Genomic DNA, 17,134 nt, shown 5'->3' on the forward strand with positions numbered 1-17,134 from the left:
GTTGGACTGGATGGTCCTTGTGGGTCCCAACTCTGGATATTCCATGATTCTATGAATCCAGTGGTTCAACATCTAAAATAATCAAGCCCACCATCATGGCAAGAGTGCATTTTGAAGAAACATTCTCATGTCACCAGCAGGGGAAATTTTCTTTCTTTCACCACTCCAAAAAGCTGAAGAGCATTTTCAAAGTACTCCTACAAGAATTCCCCTCTGGAAGGGTTGTGCTTCTTCCATGAGGAGCTGTAAAACACACACGGGTCTGGAAATCACCTGGCAAGAGAAAACTAATGGCTCTCATCTCTAAATATTAGTATAATTCTACTTATACATAATTTCCTTCACTGGCTTAACACGTTATCTTTCTCTTCATGATTTTTCTTCAGCTACTGAATTCCTGTAACCACAGATTGGCTGTGCAGGTTCTCCCTGAGCAAGCACAGGGGTGAACTTCATCTGCTTCTCACCTTTCCCCAGCACTGCCAAGGGGAAGGGAACATGTGCTGCATCCCGAAAAGCCTAAAAAATGACACTGCTTCCAAAACTCTCAGTCTGGCCTGAAATTAGACACACTTGGAGAAGATGCTAATTGCCAACAAATTTGAAATTATTCTTCCAAACACTTCTCAATCTGGCCTTGTTTACGCTGACAGCTGTCCTCAAAAATGCTGACATCTTAGTTATATAAAAATTTGTATCTCGCTGCCTCTGCCTCCATTTTCGAAGGTTTTTCTCTCACTGTCCCTGTCACAACGGCCACCAGAGGCTGCTGTGACATCTGCCAAAGGCTGGTCTGCTGCTCCTGGCATCTGCAGCACCACAGGGACAGCAGGGATTGTGTCCTCTGCAGCAGGAGCAGGCTGGAGCATCCTGCTAAATAAAGGGGGCTTGAGCAGGACGTCAGCAAGAAGTCAACTAAAAGCAAGAAAAATGAGTGCATTGCAAGGAATCCACATACATCTTTAAAATGGATTTCTTATGAAGTTTTAACTGTTGGTCTTTTTCACATGGTTTTAAATGGACAGGCAAGATGGTTATTAATCACCTGGGAGATTTTCCAGGCCAGGGAAAAATTTCATCACTGCCATTTAGCACGGACCATAGAAATATCTCCTCTGAAACTTGGAATTTTGTTCATCTCCCACAGGAGTGTGACAGGCCAATCTCAAATCAGAGCTGCCCAAAATTTGCACCAACCTTCAAACAAAAAGTAGCCACCCCAGATGCCAAATCCTGCCAATAAAACTGTTTCAGGTTCTGGGAATTCTGAGCTATGCCAGCTAAGGAAGGAGTGGGGCTGCATGGGAATAGTTTTGGGGGGAACTCAGAGCCCCATTAATCAGTGCATCAACCCACAGATGGGCTGCACTAGTCTGGGTCTAAACAGCTGGGAATAACTGTGGGAACTGTGTGTCCACACACTGAGCCAGACAAAGAGCTCCAGCCAGGACTTCCATGGCAGTGTCCTGGGAGAAGGACTGCTGGATCTACATATTCCACATCAATTGATGCTCCAAGGGCTGGAAACCTTCTGCTAAGGCTGGGAGAGCTGGGGGTGTCCAGTCTGGAGAAGAGAAACCTCCAGGGAGACCTGAGAGCCCCTTGCAGGGCCTAAAGGGGCTCCAGGAGAGCTGGACAGGGACTTGAGACAAGGCATGGAGGGACAGGACTCAGGGAATGGCTTTCCACTGCCAGAGGGCAGGGTTAGATGGGATATTGGGAAGGAATTCCTGGCTGGGAGGGTGGGGAGGCCCTGGCACAGGTTGGGCAGAGAAGCTGTGGCTGCCCCTGGATCCCTGGAAGTGTCCAAGGCCAGGCTGGAGCAACCTGGGCTAGTGGAAGATGCCTCCACCCATGGAACGAGATGATCATTAAGGTCCCTTCCAACCCAAACCATCCTGTGGTTCCATGATCAGATGGAGCATTTTTACACTGCAGGAGGTGTGGGGGACAAGCAGCAAAACCAACTCACTGTTTTCACGTCGTTGGTTCCGATGATTCCCCCGATCTCCCCCAGGTCCTTCAGCAGCAGGTTCAGGATTTCTGTCGCCCTCTTCTTCTGGTGGTTACTGAGCTCCTGCAGCTGGCCCAGCTCCCTCTGGGTCGCTGTCAGGGCACTCTGAGAAGGTTTAAAAAGAAGAGTTACCCTCCTCTCCCACCAATTCTCACGTGGCATTTGGGTTACGTGGTGTTGTCTTGTATTTTCCTGACCGTGCCCGTGGCACAACGTGCTGACACGTCCCCTTCCACCTTGACATAATCCACTTTCACAACTCACTTGCTACCAAGGCTACTTTACATGTATTAAATGTAGCAAATCCGGTAAGAATCTTATTTGCATAATACATCAGAGAAGGTTAATCACCGAGAAATAGGTATAGAAGGATATAAAATTCAATTTTTTCGAATGGATTTCATACTAATCTGTTCTACTGAAGTAGATAACAAAGTCTTTAATGAAATATATCTGTTAACAAGAGCTTCATCACTTTGTGTAATGAATTAAGGGAAAAGGATGCATTAAGCTAATAAACCAATCTTGATTTCCCTCCGATTTTTTCCTTAAGATCAGCCAAAAAAGCTGATTTATTTTTTCTGATCCCTTCCTTGAGATGCCCTGACTCTCAGTACAGAGTCCAGAAAAACCCAGAATGCTGCCATTTGCATAAAGCAGATTTTCTCAGCCTTCTTGGCACGATAAGAGTTTTCAAACACCCAAAACACAGAATGGCCAGGGCTCACATTCATTTCAGTCACTGTTAGAGTGTGCAAAGCACAGGGGCTGCAAGAGCCACAATCTGCCACCAGCTTCCACAGAGAAGTGCCTGCATTACCTTAATTTCATTGTTTAATTAAGATGGAAGAGAGACAAGCAGCATCAGCAAATGTGGCTCTTGATTGCTGCTGGGGGACCACGACACAGGTTTTGGGGACCCCCCGTGGAAATCTTTGGAGGGGGTGAGGAGGGAACCAACCCTTCAAACAACTTGCTCTTACACTCTTTTGTGCCAGCTCATCAGCCAGCTGCTCGTTGGTCCTTGTTTTGTCCTCCACTTCCTGGGATTTCTGGTCATAATTGACAGCTAATTCTTCCAGGGCTTGGAGCACCTCCTTCACTTCGTCCTTCGCCGCTTCGTTCTCGATCTGCAGACGGGTCAGCTCCTCTTGGATCTTCTCATAATCCCTCCTAGTGGAGGCCAAAAGCTGGAAAGAAGTATCACAGAAGCATTAAGTCGCCCAAGAGCTCACTCAAAAGGCAACACTGGAAAGAGCAAAAACAGACAGAGGGAGAGAAAATGTGTGTGCAAGAGAGAAAGCAGGAGCAAAGAAATCCTGCTGCTCTGCCAGAAACAGCACCAGCTTCAGCATAAATGCATTTGAAGGAAGCACAAAAAAACCTCTGAACTTCAACGAAATCTTTATCAAATCCTATTATGACACAAGACTGAGGCAGAGAAACTTATTTTAAGCAGTATCAGAGCTCCAAAGAAATCCTCTGCCCTCAATATGGTGCTGCGGCGAGGACCAAAAAACACCACAAAGTGAAATGTTTCAACACAGACTCAGAGCTTTGAACTGAGCCAAGGGAAAGGGCTCTCTGAGGCAGCCTCAGAGACCTTGGGGCATTAAAGAAATATTTTGATAAGCAAACCTAAGATGATTATTCTGTTATCATCTGAGGCACGATGCTGAAGACAGATTGGCTGCTCATATATTTGCTGAGGGAGAAGATTAACTAAAGAAGCAAATACTGACCTCACACAGTCTAGTGAGTATTTCCAATTGGTAAAACTTATTAAATCTACTCTTCGCACACTACTAAGGGAGATGCTGGAGTTTCAGTGACAGGGCTGAGGTCACTTGCATGGTCCTCTCCCTTGCCCTTGAACCAGTGTTCAGTGAGATGTTAAAGTCCTGAAAATTCAGCTCCTGGGTTCTCAGCACAAACCCAGACCCACCAGCAGAATGATGTGAAAATAGATAACAGGTGCCACGTAACATTTAATACTAATATTGTACTTCTGAGAATAATAACAAAATCAGGACTTTGCATAACATAGAGAATAATAAGGTATAAAACTAGTGCAGGAAATACAAGAAGGTTTTCCTGCTTATCCTAACAGCAAAGTTTGGACATTCATTCATAGAATTCACTTCTTTCCAAGCATTCCTATGTATGGATTAGTTTAACATATATACATACATTAGTTTAATAGAGCTGTACTGAAGCTTTCTTGGACAGTGCAATAAAACCTGCCCTGCTGAACTGAGTTGGGTTGACTTCTCCTGACCTGTCACCCCCCCTCTAAAACAGACCACAAAAAGCAGAATGTCAGATAAGACAGGGCTTTTTTTCCCCTTTTTTTTTTGGCTCAGAGTTCTAATGGAAAATGGGGAACCAGGCAGGCAGCTCCAGAGGCTGGCACATGCCCAAAAGTGGTGCAGGGAGGATTCAGATGTAAGGGAAATTTATCTCTCTGGTAATGCTGCAGCCTCAGAAGTGCACTCACGTTATGGAAAAACCCCGCCGAGTTGCCAAAGCCAGATGGCATGTAAATATTTAAACAACAGAACAGCTTAAAATAATCTTTCTGCCAAACACAGATGGAACTATTATTTACATTTACTTAAGAAATTTTCTGCGTGGATATTGCTGTGACTTCGAGGAGTGCTGTGCATCACCTAGAGCATAAACACGGTTCCCCAGAAGGTTCTTGCTGATATTACGTGGGGAAAAAAGAGATTTTCAAAGGCCATTAATGACACATTATAAGCATCAACAGTAAACAAAGGGAAGGGACAATGGCTGCAGCACTTCGTGGATCTGTTCACAGTATGGGAGGTGCAGGGTGGAGTATTAAGAATCCCTCAAAAAATGCACCCTAAGAAGCAGCCAGGGGTGTAAAGGCACCAAAAGACACCAATATCAGCCCAATGCCATCTGCAGCAGGCCTCAGATTTATAATTAACCTGCTGGCTTAATCAAGCAGAAAAAAAGCCTCTGGTTAATTAGGGGGAAGCAGAGTGAGGCAGCTGCTCTCAGCTCGTGTATCACTGAGCCAGTCACAGCTCCAGGACAGAGCAGGTACATCCCTCCCACAGAGCAGGTGGAAAAACACCTTGAAAAATGAAATATCACATGAGCTTTCAAAGGTAAGAGACGGACAAGCTCCTGAGATGAACCAGATAAAGCTTCTGAACAAGCAGTGAGAGATTTTCCAAGTCAGCAAAGCTAGGAATGTGCAAAAAAAAAGGGGGGAAAGTGGTCTGGAGGGCAAGGATTAGGGGTCACCTGGTTCATATTCTAGGTGTGATATCGAGTATGGAATGTGGAGAGTGGGGAATAATTGTGTTAGCTGCTCCCAGCCAGCTAACACAAAGGAATACACATCCCCCCTCAAAAAACGAGACATCAGAAAATAAATTAAAAAAAAAAAGCTTTAGAGTCAGCTTTGGGTGAGAAGAATGATGTGAAAAAGATGGGAGAGGTGAGATGACACAAATAGAACCACAACACACATCAGAAAATAATGGTGCTGAGAAGGCATAAAAGGCTGTTGTGTCTGTGTAGCCACAGGCACGGGCAGCCAAACAAAGCTGTGGCAAGGGCATGAGGAGCTCAATCATGGAATTAGATAAGGCTGGTGATTCCTGCAGAGAGGACAAGCCCCAAAGGTGGCAGGTAAGTCATGAGTGACGAGTAACAGCCATGTTCAGACGTGACAAGGGGGCCCTGGCAACCCTTTCTGAGGGCTTGGGTAAGGACTGAAGGATTTTTCCATGAAAAGGGAGGTTTCACACCCCAAAAAAGCAGCCAGAACAGCGCTGTGCTCCAGCTGGGCAGCTGGGAGAGACACTCCTAGAGAATCCCAGCAGTGTGGCCTGAAAAGAGAGAGCAGTGTTTCAGAACACTGGTGATGGATGAACTCCCACAGCAGGATTATATTCCAGGGCTGGATGGCCCTTATCCAATTTCCCGCCAGCCTAAAAGCAATTTCTAAGAAATATCACAGCAACATTTGGGCAACTTGGTGATTTAGTGTTATTGCCTCATTCTGCATCTTCAAATCCTCTTGTAAACAAATGACAGACCAGGGAATAACCTGACTGCAGGTTTAGTGGTCATATTTCCCCTGTCTTAAAACCAACAAACATTCGTTTTATGGACAGAGACAATGAAATCAAACGTTTCAAGTGAGCAATCCAAGATTTTAAAGCAAGCCCGTAGCAGCACCAATAATCAATTTTTCCATCTCACAGACTTCTCCCATTACTGTCTCTAATTATCCAAAATAATGAACATCAGTAATTTATTACCAGGAGTAATTTTTATACAGTCAGAGCAGAAAATCTGTAACTCCTTGCAGTCCATAGTGTCTGGATACCTGAGAGGGCACAGACATGCTGAAAAACCACATTTGAAGTGAAAAATACTGGCCACACTCCTACCTTGGACCTCCAGCAGCACCTCCCAGCAGGATGGATTGTTATTATGAGGAGTTATCAAGGTTTAATGTTCTTCTGACAGTATTATGAAATTCGAAGTTTAAACCTGGCTGACACACAGGTTTCTCTTGCCTATTGAATTTTAGCCAGTTCATATGAACAACTGTGACAGAATCACTAAACAAGGGGCTCATGAGGAAAATGTAAGAGTTTTTCATTTGGTTGGTTTATTTTTTTTTTTAACTTGCTTACCTCCTCTTGATCCAACATTTGTTGCTTTAGTTTTTCAGCCAGCTGGCTCTGCTGGTTGATTTCATCGTCCTGCAACGAAAAAAGGGGTTGGAGATTTTTTTAGTTTCTTTTCACTGTTCTCATTTGGTCACTTTTTATTTCCCCTTTCTCTAGAAAAGAAGGAAAAATAATACAGCAAACCTTGTGCACCTTGGAGCGGTGTGAGAGGGGAGAAAAATATACATACACAGAACTACACAAATGCAAATAAATGGTGATATTTTGGAGTAGTTTTGGGGATTAAATGCCATCTCATTTCCTATAGTTCTGCAATAATGCACCAAAATTTCTTCCTGTGTTTTCTAGGGCAAAACTCAAACCTGCTGCCAGTTCCCTCAAGAATAATTCAAAGGGCTTTGCTACTTTTGAGGAGGAAAGTGAAAGAATGGTTGCCTTTTTTTTTTTTTTTCCTTTTCCTGATCAATATGTAAAAGCTGGAGATTGCTACTGGGCACGTATTCTCCATCAGAAAAATAGGTGTAATTTCTTAAAGACCTTAACTGCTCTTTTCAATGCCATCAACACACTGCTGGGTGTAACCAGAGACCTCATGCACATCAGAATTAAGGTTTAAACACAACCCACTCCCTCCCTGACTATTCACAAACAGCCAAACTCCAACATTAACAGACAAGGGCACAGAGGAGCTTTTTTTTTTTTTTCTCTCTGACATTTCCCTGCTAATTACAACTGAAATTTAGAATTGAGTATTGATTCATGATGAAAGCTCCCCTTTCTCTAGACAGCCTTTTATGCTGCTCTCATCCACAATGGTCAATGGCTTTAGTGGGCCTTTTTTTCTTTACCTCCAATTATCATTTTCACACAAGCCAAAGCTATTAATGGCCAGCCCTGGGTAAGTGTATTGCTGAGAGCTTTAAGTGCCCATGATGACTTTCAAGCTGTGCAAATAAATAAATAAATAAATAAACAAGCCACCTGCACTTTGGGGCCCAGCTAGAGCAGCACTAACAAAAGACACCCAAGGGATGCATCTGTGGTTTCCTTAAAATTCTAATACATTATAAAAATATTAAAATGCAGTCCCCCTTTTGTTTTCTTTCCCCTGTGAGGGGGAGAAGAGTTTGGTGAGGGATTTTACAGAAACCACTGAAGAAAAGGAGCGATGAAAAGCCTGTACTGAGACATTAAAATTAAAGGGAACTTTGGCTCTGATTTCATGGAGAGTGACCCCAAACACCGCACGGGGAGCAGAGGCAGATCTGATGTGACGCAACGAAGAGCGTCTGGAATTTTCCAACATTTTTCCAATTCAGGATGGCCAAGGATGACAGACAGCCAGCCATTTTGGCAGAGTTTTCCATTTACACCCAGCAAACGGAGTGAAATCCCACCTTATCATCCAGCTGCCTGTAGAGACTGGCGATCTCCTCGTCGTATTTCTGCTTCTCCTCCGTGGAGATGCTGGCGACAACGGGGGTGATGTTGTCAATAATGGGGGTGTTATCACAAGGCTCCAGGTTCTTCTGGTCCTTTGCACTGATCTGCTCATCCTCTGGCACAGCTTCTCCTGCAGGCACACAATCCAAGACAGAGGGGTGTCCAAAACCGTGGATGACTTAGGATGGTCCTTCAGAGTCACCGAGAGGGACTCAGGAAAGCAAAGAAGGGCTTTATGCCACTGCCAGGGATACAAAGGACAAGGAAAAGTAGGTGTGGAAAGATGGCCATCCTCATTAGGATGATGATCTCCCCGGTTGGAAACACAAACATGCATCACCAATGGACTCCATGATCATGGAGGTCTTTTCCAACCTTAACATCCTGTGAAAACAGAGCAACAGGTTGAGCAGCTGCCTTTAAAAACACTCAACTCCTGGCTCTGCCTTCACTCAAGCCCTGGACAGATGGGATTAACTCCGTGGTTTAACAGAGGTGGAAATAAAGAGGGAAAAGCCCTAACTTCCTAAAGACTATTGGCAATTAAATATCCCTTTCTGTTCAGATTTCCAGCTGTGTTGGAAGGTGATGGGAGGGCACCAGGACAGCAGCAAGACAGGTGTGTTTAAAGCAATATTCACCTTCTGCCACGTAAATTAAAGCACAAACACCAACTTTTAGATGTTGTCTGTGCATACCAGGCACGTTTTACTTCGGAATCATTGTCTCCAAGGAATATTTCCTTCAGTGGTGGTGGTGCATCACAATTCCCACCCCGCTGCAGCTCAGTGGTGAGAGACAGGCAAAGTGCTCATGCCAGAAATTAAATCTACTCCCATCACAGCCTGCTGGGAGACTCTGAGCCCCTGAGTGCTGCCCACACTGCTCAGGGTGTGGGAAGGTTACAGCCAACCCTTCTGCACAAATTTCCTTTTCCACAAAAAGCTACAATATTTCAGCCACATAAAGCTTTACCAGCCATTCCTCTGGCCAAAAGGCTCTGTTTTATCCTACTGGCAGGGAAACAAGGAAACAGGACAAATATATCAAACCCCAGACAGGCTGATTCAGGCCCAAAAGTGAAACAAAACAGGGCATGAAAGACCAAGACCAACTAACAGAGTAAATAATCTTTTTCAAGCTTAAAGCGTGAAAAGACGTGATCTGAAATCAAGCACTGTCACCTTTAACAATGTACTTCACTTAAAATATTTTTTGCCCTATTTCTAAAGGCTTGGTGACATTCTGTGTCATGAATGAGAAAAATGTAAATGGGTTTTTCCATTATTGGATTTCACTGGAGCAGAGTAGGAAAGGTGGGCTCAGTCAGGCTTGTACACAGGGCAGTGCTCCTCGGGCTGTGGAGAATCCATCAGGAGCCTCCCAAAAGGAATGTCTGATTTTCCATTCATTGGACAACAACCTCCTACCTGTAAAACACACACCTGGCTGCTGAAATCCAGCCCCAGTGAGGACTGGGCACACCCATTTCCTGCTACCATTTTATATTGCATAATATCTATTTATTTTGCATAATATCCTCTGAATTTCTGGAATAAACCACGCCAGTGGAATATTATCCAAGATGCAATTCCTGTGAAACTCTCCTTTGTAAAGAGGCTCCTCTGACAGCATATCCTTCCAAAGGGTGGGATTGCAGAGGGTCAGACAAGAAATCAATAGTATTTTGAATGTATTGCTGGGTAACACTGATGAGAACAGCAGGGCTGATGGGGGGGATGGGGAGTATTTAGACAAAACAGCAGAGACAGGCTTGTTTACACAGCACAGAGAAAGGATTTCTGGAAAAACAAAAAAAAGAAAGAGATTCTGGGCTGGGGAGGAAATGAAAGTGGTCCCATTCAGCAAACACGGGGTGAAGGAGGGAGAAGAAGCAGGTTGTAAATCCCAGCACTCCCAAGAGCAGCCCCACGTCTCCATAGCAATGGCACTGTGCTGATAAGGGAAATATTCCCTGTGCTGGAGCCTCCAGAGAAAGGCAGGGAGCACAATCATGAGGTAACCATCTCATCTGAAAGGCAAGCAAACAGCACAGGGAGATGAGAGAGGGAAGCCCACAAAGGTCAGGTATTATCTTCCAGGCAGTGGCTGCACCCAGGGTGTTCAAACCCAGATCACAAAGCGTGACTTCTAATTAAATCACAAATTTTGTTCTTGCTTCAGATGCTTCTGGCTCGCACATCAACACACAGGACCTGGATGACAAGCACTTTAAAAAATAAAAATTGCTCCAAAGCAGCTGGGTTTTACTGTCAGGGGTTTGTGGAGATTTCGGGAGGGATGCTGGGTTGGTTTCTTTGGGTTGGGAGGGGTTGTTTGTTGGTTTGGAGTGTGGGCTTTGATTTTTTTAAATGTGAAACAGAAAATCTGAAGTAAGGATGGTTTGACAAAATTATTTTTCAACATTCCAGATTAAATAAAACATCTTTAATTGTATGTATGTATGAAAAAATTAATCTTTCTCTACCATCCTACACTTGATTTTACAACCTACCTGAACAGCAATTTCCTCTGTTTTTAAACAGAAAACTGGCTGTTCTCAGTATAAACTTCACTTAAAAGCCACAGAAGGAGACAAGTGGTGATTCTTCCAACCAGATGACACTCCCAATCATTGTACTAAAGGACTAATTATTCTAATGTTAAACCCAATTATAAAAAAACCCCAAGGCCCAGTTACCTTAAAGCACAATGGAACTGATTCTCAAGCCTGAGGAGCAGAGTTCTTTCAAAAAAAACCTCCAAAAATGCCATTTTCCCTTTTCTTTATTAATATTATTAACATCATTAAAAGTAGCGATGCCTCCCTGTACTCTCTACACCTGACATCAAAATAATTTGAGAATTTAAATGGTTCCTTCTGTAAACAGCTGTTGCTGGTTTCCCTGGTTTTTGCTTCTTCACCTTTCAGTTCCTGTTTTGAAGCCTGAGCTACAACTGCATGTGAACTTAGAATTAGTGACTTAAGGCAAGATTTAAACAGATGTAACTTAATACCACAAAGACACTCCCCCTTTCCCCATTCCTGGCACGTACCATTTCTCCACCTGTTCAGTTCCAGCTCTAGGTGTTGGATAACATTCTTTAGGCTCTTGTTTTTGTCTTTCTCCTTCTCATACTTCTTCTTCCACTCCTCGGCCGTCAGCTCCAGGTTCACAGACACCGTGTTCTTGATGGTCTTGGCTCTGCACAACAAAACCCGGGATCAGCTGCAGTCTGGCTTTTATCTCAGTGCAAAGTTTGGCCATAACACAAAGGGAAACTCCTGGAGAAGCTGTGGCTGCCCATGGATCCCTGGGAGTGTCCAAGGCCAGGTTGGACAGGGCTTGGAGCAACCTGGGCTAGTGGAAGGTGTCCCTGCCCATGGCAGCGGATGGAATGCGATGGGTTTTAAGGTCCTTCCAACACAAGTAAATTCTAGGATTCTATGAGAGTGAGAAGCTCTGGAATGTGTGCTTGGATTAAGGACAAAGCCAAGCCCTGTCATTCCTGCTGTGCTGGGGGAGCTGTCACCTCACAGCCTCTCCTGGCCCGAGACCCACCACAGCATCCGACCGCGGGCTCTCCCCGTCCCGTCACAACCATCCCTTCAACCTCACCAACAAAACTCAGCCATGTTCCCAACATCTCAGCATAAAGGATGTCAACCCAGAGAGGCAAATATGGAACTTTGTCCTTCTTGAAAGCCAAATAAATTCAATTTTGCAGGTGGAAGGAAGGGAGGGAGGAGAACCGGGGTCACCGCCGGGTACCAGGGTTACTCCAGGGCTGAGGGAGGGAGGCTCAACTCATGCCTGTGCCACTGGAGTTCACATGATTTACTCATGATTTACTCATGATTTATTGCCTCTCTAGGCAAAAACATCCCCAAAATTGAAACCCTTCTAACAACAACCAGCAGCACTTTGTTCCTGTGAAAGTGCCCAGCTCCGACCCGCCCTCCACAACCGTGCCAGGGAATGCAAAGCAAGTAGAAAACCAGGCCCAGCACCTACAACAGCAAAGCCACACTGCAAAAGAAAAAACCAAACAAATCACTGTGAATTAAGAAAGCTTCAGATCTTGGCCCTCCACTGCTCAGACAGAGTCCCTTCAAATGACTCCAGTGTCATTGAATAAAACAGAAGATAAACAGAGGAATAACAGACAAACCTCCCACCAGTTTGTGCTTTGCAGGAAGTTTTGGTACCTTAAAAAAATATTTTAAAATAACCCTGTGCTTTTCAAATAACTCCTAATGGCCAGGGTTTACATATTGTCTCTGTCAGAAGCAGGGCTCAAGTTTCCACACTCATTTAACTGTACTGGGGGGAAAAAAAAAAAAAAATCACACCATAAAGTTTATCCTAATGATGGATGAAGTAAACTAAAATGAAAATTTATATAAAACCACAAGAAAAGGTGCAGTAGAAAGAGAATAAGCTGATTCACTACTATGAGTGCAGGATATGTATGTGTTGATTAGTAGTAGTGGGCCTGTGAAGATGAATTTTTCTCCTCACACTTATTTTAATGGTGATATAATTTATTTTTTTTTTGGGCTAGGAAAAATGGAGGAACCAGTAATGACCCCTGAGTCATGTACCTTCCCTTTAATGGTATTCAGGTCCTTAACAGTGTCACACCAGAAAAATGAAATATTCCTCTTCCCAGAGAAGTTTTAATCAAATCACATCACTCCATGCTCTGCCAGTCAGGATGCCAGAAGTGGCTTTGAAAACCATTTTGCCAAACAGAAAGGCCAATTTTACTGAATATTGGCAGCAGAAATGAAACCAAGAGGAAGGTAAACTGGAATCTAACAGGGAAGCTGGACTTCAGAGTTGTTAATGCCTTTTAATTGCTGTGGTAATTATTGTGTTTATTTAAATTTTCTGTGGCACACACAGGTATGGGAAGTAGAAGCTTGTATCTTCAGTAACTTATTACTCATCATAAAATGGTGAAATAAAACCACATGGCAGCTCTAAACCTGATTAAGTTAATGGCCACTGCCTTCTTTTGTAGCCCCAAAATTACAGATGGTGGAAAACAACCCATTTTCAGACAAATTCATTGCATGCTACAGACTGTTAAATTCTACTTCTAACAATCCTAACCTGCGAGGCTTTTTCCTTTCTGCTATTACACAAATAAATCAAAATGAGTAATTTTCCAGAGTACCCAAGTTCTCCTCAATTACCACAAGAGCAGTAATTACATAATGAGCCTGACCTACTTCTGCAAACTTTCCAAATGCATTTCCATATGATTATTGGCAACGGACACATATGGGAGAGAAATTTTCTTCCTGGATACATCCACGTTTATCTTGTCCTTGCTCGTTTCTGAGGGCTTGTTAAGATCCTTCAAACACAGGAATGCCCATGAGCCACCATGGCAATCCATCCAAGCTGTCAATATTACCCAGGGTCCACATTCTTCCACTTCCTTAATGGTTTAAAGATATTTTTTAGAACCATAACGACGATCCCTGAGGTGCCATTCAAGGAGAAGACACCTCTTGAAAGCATCGAGGGCAGCACCAGGTGAAGCAAAAGGGAACATTTTCCACTGGGTTATCCAACAGAAAACTGCCCAGTGCCATTACCTTCCCCATAAAATTCAAAAGCACTGTGATAACACTCTGTACTTTCTGCAGGAAAACCTACCAGGGCTTTTAAGCAGAGCAGCTGCTGGCCAACATTAACATTTATTTTTCTGGTGCCGTTGGGAACGAAGGGACAGTTCTCTCAACTTCTCCAGTCCTATTTTTGAACGACTCCAGAAACTTCCTTATTTTAACTGCCTTCTTGCCTCATTCCCTCTCAGCCCCAGGAAGATGTGGAAGGGCCCAGGGGAGCGTCCCCCAGGATTCCCAGCAGGACTCACCGCTGGCCGAACATCAGGGTGGACTTGGTCTCTGCCTCGTTGAACACCGAGGGGGAACAGCAGATGACAATGGTGGTCCTGCAGTTCCCACCCAGGGAGTCCTGAAGGATCCGGGTCATTTTGCTGTCTCGATATGGAACGTGGGTTTTCTGATCCAAACACAAGCGAGAGACAAGAACAATTCCATTTTAAACACAAGAGCCAACAGTGACAGGTGTAACAGATCTGAGGCGGTTCTGAGGGGTAATTGTTTTGATTGTGCTAAGATTGGATAACCACTGGAGTGAAATCACTGAGAATTAGCTTCTTATCTCGGGCAGAGCAGCACGAGTGTCACTGGTTTGTGGCTGGAAAGCCAATATTTTCTTCCTTCTGAATTGAAATGTTAGCTCGGGTTTGTTTTTTTCTCTCCTCGATGCGGGTGGCGAAGAAACACATAAATAAAAAGCCATTTTTCAACGACACAAAACAGGATTACTTACAGTTCCTTCTGCCAAGGCAGATATCACATTGCCTAGAGCAGACAGAGACTTATTGATATTTTTAGCTTCATCCAGAACAGCTCCCTCCGCTCCAGTTTTGCTGACCTACCAAAGAGAGCAGGAACAGTCAGGCTCAGCCATGGGGGCACACACAGAGCTACACTGCAACAGCTAAAGATGCTCTTGGAGTTAAAACAAACCAAGAGCATGAAGGAGGAGAACTTTACATGGACTTTGTTGTTAGGGGAGGCCTGTAATAATTCCACCTCTAAGAGTAAGATGACCTTTTGTTCAGGGAGAGAAGTCTGTGCTCGCCTGAGGACACTTGGAGATCAATTCCAAGACCATCCAGAGAGGGAACACCACGGGGATGTTCTCAGGGCACACTCAAAATGAGCATCTTGGCTTTGTATTTGGCCTATGTGGACTGAGAGTATCAGGACAGGAAAGTGTGATCCCACTCATCAGGACAGGAAAGTGTGATCCTACTCATCCCAAATGCAGGGTTTGCTGTCCACAGACTGGATCCCAAGGATGGTGTCCTGGGACCAGCACTCCTCCAGGCAGCAACAGGGTTTTCAGTCTGTTCTCTCTCTCTTTTTTGAGGGGGTGAGTGGGGAAAGGCACAGAAATGTAGAATAAAGCCATATTTTTTCTCTAATTAAAATTACACTGTCTGTGCTTTCCTCTAAAAATGCTACATGACATAAAAAATATTGTATTTTTTAAGAAGACAACCCACCAAGGAAACCCTTGTTTCAGGTTTTCTGTACAGCATCCAAACATGGTGAACCATAAAAGTTAATTTTTTCAGAGAAGTGCAGTGCCTGAGTAGGCCCTCATTTTATAAACACCATAAAGAGCTTTTAATTTAACACATAATAATAGATGCAATCATAGACATCAACATTATTAACTCCTGCATTGTACCAGTGGGTTATCAATTAGTGTGTCCCAACAAGCAACCTGAAAACACCATTCAAACCAGTTTTGAACACTCCAGAAGGCATGAGAATGAGAACTGGGAAATATTTTTGCACTGTAATACTGTTCTAGACCATTATTCTTTTGGCAAATAGATAAAGGTTTTTTTCTGGTTATTATTTTTCTACATTGGAAAGCAGAAATAGTCACCACAATCAAGAGAGACATTCAGGGAGTTCAAAAAGACTTCAGGTATAAAACTCTGTTAACTGCTGGCATTTCATTGTAATATGTGCAGTAATTACAGAAAATCTAGGAACAGGATATGTTTGAATACAAGCAAATTAAAATAGCTGTCTAATAAAAATTACATTTCTTTTTTCAAACACCCATAACTAAATGTAAAGTTATATATATAAGTCAACTCCATTATAAGTGATTGCAGGTTTTTGCCCCTTTTCTCCATCCCACGCATTAAAAAAAGTGAAAATAACCTTCCTAAAGAGAATCTAAGGTAATTTTTCGGTAAAATCTCCCTCAGTTTGCACTGATCCCACCAGGATCGTTCAGGGAAAAGGAAAACTCACCTTCTCACTTCCAGCCAAGTCCACCAGGTAAAGCTTCCCACTGAGTTTCTTCTCAGTTTCCACGTTCTCTTGTTTAATGTTAATAAGGAAGATGCTGTGGCTCCTGGAGCTGTGTTCATTCATATCTGCAATCACAGGCTTGGTTTAAATGGCTTTAAAACCTGACAAGGGGTTGGGTTTCATCACAGCTGGGCTATGGCCACCTAATTCAAAAGCACAAGGAGAGCCCAGACCACTGCAAGAGCCCTAAATAAAGCTCATGGGCTACAAAAAAAGCTCCCACTCTCTTCCAACATGACCAAAATAATAATAATTGCAATAAAAAGAAGCTGGGCAGGTCTTGGTGCCACTGTGTGAGGTCTCCCAACGTTTAGCAGAAGTTTTCATTAAACCCACCCTATTTAAATTCAAATTTCAGAATGATTTTTATTGCTTACATACTTCAAAATCCTCCTTTACACAGGCAGCTATAAGTTCAGCTTCCACTTGCTTTAAGTGTCATTGTAATTATGTTATGCTTGGAGTTTCATGAAGTAGCAAAAAGAAAATATTAAGACTGAGTAAACCACTTTCTCATCTGTTTTCTCTGTTCCCGTAAGCCCAGCTCCACCTTTCCCCCATTCCCATCAATGTTCATAATTATTTAAATTCCCTTTTCCTCCTCCATCTCCGAATTCTTTTTTTTTTCCAATAACATTTCCCAATTTTCTCCAGGTAAAATTCATTGTCTGTCACCCTTTGTCAGAACTTTTCCAAGTGCACCAAAAGCAATAGGTAATATCCCAGAAAAAAAAAAAAAAGAAAAAAAGATGTATTTGGGTATTTTTTTGTTGAAGAAAATAGCAGAAGTAATGGGAGGAAATGCTACTCAGAAGAAAGAGAATGAATTCCTATCAGTATGATGGGAAAAGCACGGGAGAGATGAAGCAATATAGCATTTCTCAAAGAAAGAAGGTAGAGACATGGAAGAGAAAGGAGTTACCCAGCAAAATAAATCAAATTAAATTAAATTAAAAAAAAAACCAAACACAAAAAGCAAAAAATATACCCAAAATACCACCCCACCACCAAGGCTGGAGTTATAAACTGAGGCTCTGCCAAGTCCACTGT

General features: G+C 43.3%; 1 protein-coding gene across 1 annotated transcript in view; it reads right to left on the bottom strand.

Annotated features, from left to right (window-relative positions):
- KIF5C (kinesin family member 5C) overlaps nucleotides 1-17,134 on the bottom strand; it is a 51,524-nt gene that overhangs the window by 17,429 nt on the left and 16,961 nt on the right. Inside the window, exons 8-15 of the mRNA XM_029962191.1 lie at nucleotides 16,025-16,149; nucleotides 14,514-14,618; nucleotides 14,032-14,180; nucleotides 11,197-11,345; nucleotides 8,094-8,269; nucleotides 6,700-6,768; nucleotides 2,998-3,204; nucleotides 1,973-2,119 (exon numbers count right to left, since the gene is read on the bottom strand). Of these exons, the coding sequence (XP_029818051.1) occupies nucleotides 1,973-2,119; nucleotides 2,998-3,204; nucleotides 6,700-6,768; nucleotides 8,094-8,269; nucleotides 11,197-11,345; nucleotides 14,032-14,180; nucleotides 14,514-14,618; nucleotides 16,025-16,149 (1,127 nt within the window). The remainder of the gene's footprint in view (nucleotides 1-1,972; nucleotides 2,120-2,997; nucleotides 3,205-6,699; nucleotides 6,769-8,093; nucleotides 8,270-11,196; nucleotides 11,346-14,031; nucleotides 14,181-14,513; nucleotides 14,619-16,024; nucleotides 16,150-17,134) is intronic.

The sequence above is a fragment of the Manacus vitellinus genome, unplaced genomic scaffold, assembly GCF_001715985.3.
Source record: "Manacus vitellinus isolate BGI_N305 unplaced genomic scaffold, ASM171598v3 scaffold_43_pilon, whole genome shotgun sequence".
NCBI classification, from domain to species: Eukaryota; Metazoa; Chordata; class Aves; order Passeriformes; family Pipridae; genus Manacus; species Manacus vitellinus.